The 8,960-nt window shown below is 52.8% G+C and overlaps 1 protein-coding gene across 1 annotated transcript in view; it reads left to right on the forward strand.

Moving 5' to 3' along the window:
• Positions 1-7,711, forward strand: part of LOC121464991 (Grid2 interacting protein) — a 29,467-nt gene extending 21,756 nt beyond the window's left edge. The window contains exons 13-21 of the mRNA XM_041678141.1: positions 1,693-1,780; positions 2,382-2,459; positions 2,971-3,167; positions 3,501-3,656; positions 3,795-3,881; positions 4,363-4,492; positions 4,586-4,704; positions 6,635-6,799; positions 7,017-7,711. Of these exons, the coding sequence (XP_041534075.1) occupies positions 1,693-1,780; positions 2,382-2,459; positions 2,971-3,167; positions 3,501-3,656; positions 3,795-3,881; positions 4,363-4,492; positions 4,586-4,704; positions 6,635-6,799; positions 7,017-7,088 (1,092 nt within the window). The 3' untranslated portion in view covers positions 7,089-7,711. The remainder of the gene's footprint in view (positions 1-1,692; positions 1,781-2,381; positions 2,460-2,970; positions 3,168-3,500; positions 3,657-3,794; positions 3,882-4,362; positions 4,493-4,585; positions 4,705-6,634; positions 6,800-7,016) is intronic.
• The last annotated feature ends 1,249 nt before the right edge of the window (positions 7,712-8,960 follow it).

An 8,960-nucleotide genomic window follows, 5' to 3' on the forward strand; every position in this document is an offset into this window, starting at 1 on the left:
AGTGCTCAGATTTAGTGGTAAAATGACCTCAAAAATTAGGATAGGTGGAACTAAAGACATACTTTAGTAGGTAAGGGCACTTACTACTCAAGCTTGAGGACCTGAGTTCAACTCCTCAGTACTCATTTGTGTGTGTGTGTGTGTGTTTTGTTGTTGTTGTTGTTGTTGTTTTAAAAAAAAGGTGAGTTGGGTGGTGGTGGTGCATGCCTTTAATCCCAGCATTTGGGAGGTAGAGGCAGTCAGATCTCTGAGTTTGAGGCTGCCTGGTCTACAGAGCGAGTTCCAAAACAGCCAGGACTGTTACATAGAGAAACCCTGTCTCAATAAACAAAACAAATCAAAACAAAAAAAAAGGTGGCTGGGAAGTGGTGGTGCAAGCCTTTACTCCCAGCACTCTTGAGGCAGATGCAGGCATATTTCTGTGAATTCTAGGTCAGCCTGGTCTACAAAGCGAGCTCCAGGACAGCCAGAGCCACAAAGAGAAACCCTGACTTAAAAAAAAAAGAAGGTGGCTAGGATAAAGACACCTAAGCCTGCCAGTGGCCTCTACATACATGGCACATACATGGACAAGTATGTACACATAGACCAGACACACGCAAAAGGAGCCTTTGAAACAGGACAAACTCCTCAGGCCTCTCCTGAGCCCTCTTGGTTGTCACCAGCCTCGTCTCTCCTGTCCCAGCCCCATCCTCATGGATAGAGTACCAAGCATGGCTGCCTTATTGACCAGAAGGGCAATCGGTTTATAATTTGGATTGTGTAGTATTTCTTTCTTTAAAAAATTATATATGTGTGCAGATATGTGCACATGAGTGCAGGTGCCGCCGGAGGCCAGAAGAGGGCATCAGGTACCCTGGCACTGGAGTGACCAGTAGTTATGAGCTGCCTGATGTGGATGTTGGGAACCACACTCGGGTCCTCTGCAAGAGCAGCCAGTATTCTTAGCTGCTGTGCCATCTCTCCAGGCCTCCTTATAACATTTCTTTTGTTCTTTTATGGGGGGGGCATTCAAGACAGGATCCCTCCATGTAACCCTGACTGTCCTAAAGCTCACTTTGTAAACCAGGCTGTCCTCAAATTCACAGAAATCCACTTGCCTCTGCCTCCCTAGTGCTGGGACTAAGGGCATGCACCACCACCACCCAGCTAATTTATTTCTCTTCCTCCCTCTTTCCTTCCCTCCCTCCCTCCCTCCCTTCCCTTTTGAAACAAGGTGTTGTTGTGTAGAGCAGGCTAGCCCGAAACTCACAGATACCTCTTCTTCCTGAGTACTGGGAATAAAGGCGTGCACCACCACGCCCAGCTTCTGATTAGTACTTCTTTTTTAAAAATATTTATTTATTTATTATGTATACAATATTCTGTCTGTGTGTATGTCTGCAGACCAGAAGAGGGCAGCAGCTCTCATTCCAGATGGTTGTGAGCCACCACGTGGTTGTCGGGAATTGAACTCATGACCTTTGGGAAGAGCAGGCAATGCTCTTAACCACTGAGCCATCTCTCCAGCCCTCCTGACTAGTACTTCTTGCAGCCTCCTCTCACTCCTGCCTTCCTCTTGAACCTCCTGGGTCTTGGAGGTCTTGGGATCATCTACGTCTCTTTGGGAGATTCCAGGATGGACTTCAGAGGTCAAAGGCAGGCTAGCTGCCTGGGCTTTTCCTGCTTTGACCTTCCCATGATCCCTTGCAGCTCGGGGCGGACTCTGACTATGATAAGCTGAGTGATATGGTGAAATACCTGGACCTGGAACTCCACTTCGGCACCCAGAAACCTTCGAGTGAGTGGCCTGATGGCCCTGGGTCGTGTCAACAGCCACACTGCCTGCTGTCTTCTGGGCATTCTCTAGCTCCCAGTCCCCACAGCATGCACGTATTGTTATTGGGTCTTCCAACCTTCAGGCCCTTCTGCATGCTTGAATCCCTCGACAGCCTGCAAGCTAGATCCTGCAGCCACCTGCAGTTCTTAGTGAAGAAGCCCAGAGAGGCTAGGTAGTCGGCAGAAAGTCACAGAACCAGGATAGCGTGAGCAGCAGGCATCTATGAATGTCCTTCTCAATCTCCCCGCCCCCCTAGTCCTTTCTAGGTATCTCCTTGTAGTGGTTGGAGTGTGACTCTAAGTATCGGCAGTCAGTTCCTGTACACGACACAAGCTCAGAAAGTGGTGGGTTTTCATTGTTAGGGTCAGACAAGCCACGTGCTGAATGACCTTAGGCTGAAAGTCTGAGGAATGGGGGGAGTTTGGATGCCTGGCGCTGATGTAGTTATGGCGATGCACGCCAGGAAAAGGGTCCTTGCCGCTTGCTGTGGCCACATCTCTCCCTTCGTCCTGCCCTAGCCTAGCCTCCTGCTCCCCATTAAACTATCCAGTTTCCCTTCCAGAGCCCGTGCCTGGCCCCGAACCCTTCAGGAAGAAAGAAGTGGTGGAGATCTTGTCCCACAAGAAGGCCTACAACACCTGTGAGAAGCCTAAGGGGCCCATCCTCTGGGTCTCAGAAGTTGAGACCCTCAAAGGGGTGGGGTGACCGAAATTCCGATGTGGGCGTTGGGACCTGTCACCCTGCTAAATAACCCTCCTCTCAGGGTAACAGGATCCCCTTCCTGGGACTCAGGTGCACACCTAGGAACCCTCTATTGATCACATTCACCACAAAGGATTCCTTCGCTCTGGCCCCGCCTCCAATCACATTATCTACTAGTTCCCCGCCCCGTCCGCAGATCCCGCGTATATTCTTGCTACGTCTTTGGGGCTCCGCCCCTTATCAGTCTATAAGACCCCCTCTGGCTAAGTCTATGCCACGCCCTTCTCCACTAGACACCTCTCCCAGGCCCCTCCTCCCGTATCCCTCTAAGTCTCAGTAGTTACGACCAATCATCAAACGCCCCCCCATTCCCTGAGGCCCCACCCCTACTCTGAGCTCCGCCCTCTCCCTGGGCCCCGCCCCGGCTCATCCCGGTGCCCTGCTCTCAGCCATCCTTCTAGCGCACCTGAAGCTGACCCCTGGCGAGCTGAGGCAGGTGCTCATGAGCATGGAGCCCAGGCGCCTGGAACCTGCGCATCTGGCGCAGTTGCTGCTCTTTGCTCCCGACGCCGACGAGGAGCAGCGCTACCAGGCTTTCCGCGAGGCTCCAGGCCGCCTCAGTGAGCCGGACCAGTTCGTCCTGCAGGTGCTAAGAGGGCCCCCTGGTCGTCGCCGCCCCCCACTGCCCGCCCCCAACATGGCTAAGGGCACCTTCGCCTGGGCTCCCCTCCGCAATCGGGAGTTAGCTTCTGTCCAGGTCCCTTGAAGATTGTCCCTGGCCTCTGAGTCCCAATTTAACTCCTTTGATGACCCGTTCCCACTCGCGGTCAAGGCAAATGGGAGAGAACATCCTCTAGGGGTCGTGATAATTTTTCCCAAGGAGTACCCAGTTCAGTAGTCAGAGGACTCCCTCCCCAGGATGGACAGTAGGTACTACTGACTGCGGATGGATAAATCCTGGCTCTTCACTTTCCTGTAGATGCTGTCGGTTCCCGAATACAAGACCCGCCTGCGCAGTCTACACTTCCAGGCCACCTTACAGGAGAAGACAGAGGAGATCCGAGGCAGCCTTGAGTGCCTGCGACAAGCATCCCTGGAGCTCAAAAACAGCCGGAAACTCGCCAAGATCCTGGAGGTCAGATGGCTTCCCATGCCTGCTTTTTTAATCTGATCTTCTGTCTTCCAGGGGCTCTCAGCCTGGAAACCAAAAACTACACATGGGGAGAGGGATGGGGTGAGCCTATGGACCCAATCACCCTCGTTCTTCTTACAGTTTGTGTTGGCCATGGGCAACTATCTCAACGATGGACAGCCCAAGACCAACAAGACCACCGGCTTCAAGATCAACTTCCTGACAGAGGTGAGGGCCAGCAGGCAGTCACTTGCTCCAGTTGCCAGGCTTGGAGGTCAAACCTATGTCAAGTTGTGGCAGTAGAGCCAAGTGTGGTGGCATACACCTGTAATCCCAGCGTTTAGAAGGTTGAGGCTCAAGGATCAGAAGTTGGCGTCTAGCCTAGGCTAAATAAGAGCCTGATTCATACAACATCCAATGGAGGAGAAGAAAATTTAACAGGGGAGAAGAAAACATTATGCCCATAAATTCTTCCCCTGGCTGGGGAAGGGGAAACAGGCTGCACACAGGCTCAGAAGTGACTCAGGCAAAGGGCAGGAGCATGGAATGGGGCTTCTCCAGTTCAGATCCAGGACCTAGACTTGGGAGGGGAGTTGGAAAGGGTATTAAAGACTAAGGAGTCTAGGAACACAGAAAAGTCTGGTGTCATGTGACCAGAAGTCTGGTGGGTGGGACTTTGAGGAGCATCTGTGGCGGGCGTCCCTTACAGCTAAACTCCACCAAGACAGTGGATGGGAAATCTACCTTTCTGCACATCCTTGCCAAATCGCTAAGCCAGCACTTTCCTGAACTCCTGGGCTTTGCCCAGGACCTGCCCACTGTGCCCCTGGCTGCCAAAGGTAGGTTGTGTTCATGGGTAAGGGAGACAGATGCATTCTTCCCTGAGCTGGGGATGCAGCCCCCCTAAGACTTGGTTCCTTCCTGACACGCAGTGAACCAACGAGCCCTGACTGGTGACCTGGCTGATCTCCATGGCACTGTCAGTGAGATTCAGGTGGCCTGCCAGAGCATGTCCCCCTCCAGTGAGGACAGGTTTGCTGTCGTCATGACTGTATCCTCTAACCAGCCTGCTCCAGCACCAGACTGGACTGTGGGATGGTCCGGTAAATCTGACCGTGGCTCTAGGGCTCAGTGCAGACCCTTGTAGGAATTCCAGGCAGAAGCTGCGTGTGCCCGGGGATTCTGGGAGGGGTTCCATCCTGGATTATGTAGAGTCCACGTGCTTATGCCAAAGCTGAGTAGCTGAAGATGGTGTTCTTTTGTGTATTTATGACACTGGGGATCAAACTCAGAGCCTCAGGTGTTCAGGCATATGTTTTACTGGGGAGCCAGGCTGGCAGCCATCACTGGCGGATTCCCAACAGGTATGCTACTGCCAAGCCCTGCCTTCATCCCCTCCCTGAGGGATTCTAGACGGGCTCTACCACTGAGTCAAACCCCAGCTCCTCACTGGGGGATTCTAGGCAGGGGCTCTACCACTGAGACACATCCCTAGCCCCTCACTGGGGGATTCTAGGCAGGGGCTCTACCATTGAGCCACGCCCCAGCCCCTCACTGGGGGATTCTAGGCAGGTGTTCTACCACTGAGCCACACCCCACCCCCTCACTGGGGGATTCTAGGCAGGTGCTCTACCAGTGAGCCACACCCAATAGACACAGGGAGGCACTGAGCTATAATACCCAGTTCACTCCCTATTACACTTTTGAAGCTGAGTCTCTCTGAGTTGTCCAGGCTTGCCTCAGACTCACTCTATAGCCCAGGCAGGCCTTGAACTTACAATTCTCTGGCCTTGTTCTCCCAAGGATCTAGGGTGACAGGTCTCTATCACCAGGCACACTCATAGTTCCCAAAGTCATTGATATGTTGACAACTATCTGTCCTCATGAATGGTGGGGCCCGGATTTAAATCACAAGAGACAAGGAGAAGCTTGGCCAGTCAGGCACTGTAAGCCAAAAGCAAGACGAGAGAGGCACTGGGGGGACTGAATCCAGAGCATTCAATATTGTTCTCCCAGTGAACTGTGCACTTTGAATTAGGGCCACTAAGTCTTTCTTACAGTGCACCAGATACTATCTTAAATCCTGGAGGCCCAGAGAGGAAACAGGTTGCCCTAGGAGGACAGAAACAATGAGCTTTTGAACTGTTTTAAATACTAACAAAAGCTATAGGACAAAGGAGGCATTTTAAAAAGAAAGAAAACAAAGAGGAAGGAAGAAAGGGGGAGGGAAGAAAAAGAGAAAAGGCCTGCTGTGGTATGGTACACGTGTATTCAGAGGTAGAGGCAGGGGTATCAGGAAGTCAAAGTTATCCTCAGCCAGCCTGGATTACAAGAGATCCTGTCTCAAACACGTAAACCAAGTATCAGGTAGACAGGATCAGCCCAAGGGAGTGGTCTGAGAAGTGGGCAGTGAGCTCAACACACTGAAATCCCAGCACTCAGGATGCTGAGGTAGAAGGAGCTGGGCGGCACTCAGTAGACAGAATCAGGTGGATCTTTGCTGAGTTCAAGACCAGCCTGGTCTACAAGAGCTAGTTTCAGGACAGACTCCAAAGCTACAGAGAAACCCTGTATGGAAGAAAAAAAAAAAGAAGGAGGAGAAGGAAGAGCTGGAGTTCAAGGTAAGCCTGGGCCACCTAATGAGATCCTGTCTAGAAACAAAACAAACAAATAATAACAAAAACGAACAAACAAGAGTCAAGAAGCTACTAAGCAGACGTCTCCAAGACGATGGCTCCCCCTTGTGGAGACAGGGGATGTCTGAGGATATACAGAATGTAAATTAATTCTGCATGAAGGACTGACTGGTGTCCTGAAACCTGTGGCGTGGGGAGTGGGAGGGGGCACAGTTCTCTGCCTGCAGAAAGGAAGATTCTATCAGAGCAGAGAGGAAGCGGAGCAGCCAGGGCTGTCTGGGGTCACGTTCCAGCCGAGGAGGGTAGAGCACCCAGTGGCTGTTTCCTTAACCAAGGCCCCCATAGTCCTTTCTGGAAACGGCACAACCGGCTCTGCGGGCTCTGGACGGGCTGCAGCGGGAGGCCATGGAAGAGCTAGGGAAGGCACTGGCCTTCTTCGGAGAGGACTCCAAGGCCACTACCTCAGAGGCCTTCTTTGGCATCTTTTCAGAATTCATGAGCAAATTTGAGGTGAGTCAGGGTGGAGGCTGGAGGGGCCCCTGAAGGGAGATGGGGCCAGGAGAGCATCCTCCCCAAGTTCCCCTGGGAAAGGGTGTCCGTAAATGGCATATACCCTGTCTCTGGTGTGGTGGGGCCACAGCCTCAGCACCAACCATCTGGGTGCCAGGAAGAGGCAGGAAGGGTGTCATTGATGCTGAGACCACTGACCACTCCCTCGCATCTCCAGAGAGCACTCAGCGACCTGCAGGCAGGTGAGGGCCCACGCAGCTCCGGGATGGTTTCACCCCTGGCCTGGTGACAGCTGCCATCAAGCATCTTCTGCAGTCTGAGCACGGAGACCGAAGGTGGAGGTTGCGACCCCCGAGGGACGTCACAGGGTCCAGGGTACTTGATCATGCAGCTTGTCTGCAGGAAGGGCTTGGGTGCGGTGGGGGCCGCAGCCCCGTATCTCCGGCTACCTCAGCTGCTAAGCTCCGCCTAGCCCTCTTCTGCCCATCCTCCTTGGTCTCCCAGACAGCCTGCCTGGCTTCCCATCACCACAACGTGAATAAAATGCTGCTTTGTGTCAGGAGCTGTCCCACCTGAGGGCGGATTGCAAAGTGGCCTCTGGCCTGGAACCATTGCCTGTGGCTTGGTGGGAACACACCCCTAGGATGTACAGAGTTACTCTGTGAGTCTGCTGGAGGGGGCTCTGGACCAGAGGCCGACACTCCAGGATGAACCCACTAAGCCAGCACCAGAAAGAAAGCCTATAAGATCACGGCCTCCACGGCCGCTGGAGGAGGGCAGACGAGATGAAGACTGTGAGACTGGGTTGTACAGGCTGGGGTGGCTGTGGCAGCAAGGAGCAGGAGAGAGAATTCTCGGCTGGGGCTATTGAGAAAGAGGGAGAGGGGGGCCACTGCTATTAGGCCACTGGATCTAGGCTTTGTCTTCTTTTTGTGAATTTATAGGGTCTCGTGTAGCTCAGGCTTGCCTCAAACTCACTGTGCAGCCAAGGGTAACCTTGATCCTCCTGCCTCTACCTCCCAAGTGTTGGGATCATAGGCACATGCTACCATGCTCCATGTTCTTATTCTCTCTCTCTCTCTCTCTCTTTCTCCCTCTCTCTCTCTCTCTCTCTCTATATATATATATATATATATATATATATATATATATATATATATAAAACAGACTGGCCTTGCAGTTCACTATGTAGCTCAGGTTGGCCCCCAGCTCATGACTATACTCCTGCCTAGGCCTCCCCAGCGCTGGCATTATGTTACTAAGGGAATGAACCAAGGGCCTGGAACATGCTAGGTAAGTACTCTGCCACTGAGCTACACCCCAGCCCTCGCTCTGCTTTTGGGGAAGTGTCTTAGTTGCTCAGTCTGACTTTGACCTCACTCTGTAGACCAAGTGGGCCTTGAACTTTTAAGTCTTCTACCTTAGCCTCCCCAATAAGTGGAAGGCAGGCCTGCACCTCCTGGCCCAGCCAGAACCGAGAGATATGGAGTTCTAATTCTGTGTGGAATCGGGGTGGGAGTGGTGTGCACAGAGCAGGTGGGGATCAGAGGACAATGGCATGAGTCAACTCTCTCCTTCCACCATGTGGGTCCTGGATATTGAACTCAGGTCATCAGGCTGGGCAGCAAACACCCTTACCCACTGAGCCATCTCGGTAGCCCTAAGAATCGAACTTTCAATCTTACCAGCTCAGATCCTATTTAGCGGTGGTCAGATGTGAGCTGGAGCAGTTGGGAGTAGAACGGAAATCCTGGCCGTTAGGGCAAAGGGGACATGGCAAAGGCTGGATGGGGTAGTGACGTCAGTTCAGTGGTCAGCCGCAGTTCCTCACCTGGGTACTGATGCCATTGCCCGGAACAGGCTGAGTGAGGAGGGCAGGCTCAGGGGGAGGTGACACAATCTGGGCCCTCCAGGATCCCCAAGGCTGCACTGTGTAAACCTGGGATGAGAGATGAGTCGCCTGGAGCCTGCACGTGGATGGGACAATGAACAGAGTTCCCATCCCTTGGTTTTGGTGTTCTAGGCCCAGATTCTCACAATACGATGCCATGGGCCTCTCTTCCGTGCTGCTGTTTCTCTTTGGATCTGTTACTCTGTGCGTGTTTGCTAAAGGGTGTGCCACACATGGATGTCAGAGGGCAGCTTGTGGGCTTGGCTGCAT

Source organism: Microtus oregoni, unplaced genomic scaffold (assembly GCF_018167655.1).
Source record: "Microtus oregoni isolate MIOR12 unplaced genomic scaffold, Mior012 000029F_ref0000214, whole genome shotgun sequence".
Taxonomy (NCBI): Eukaryota; Metazoa; Chordata; class Mammalia; order Rodentia; family Cricetidae; genus Microtus; species Microtus oregoni.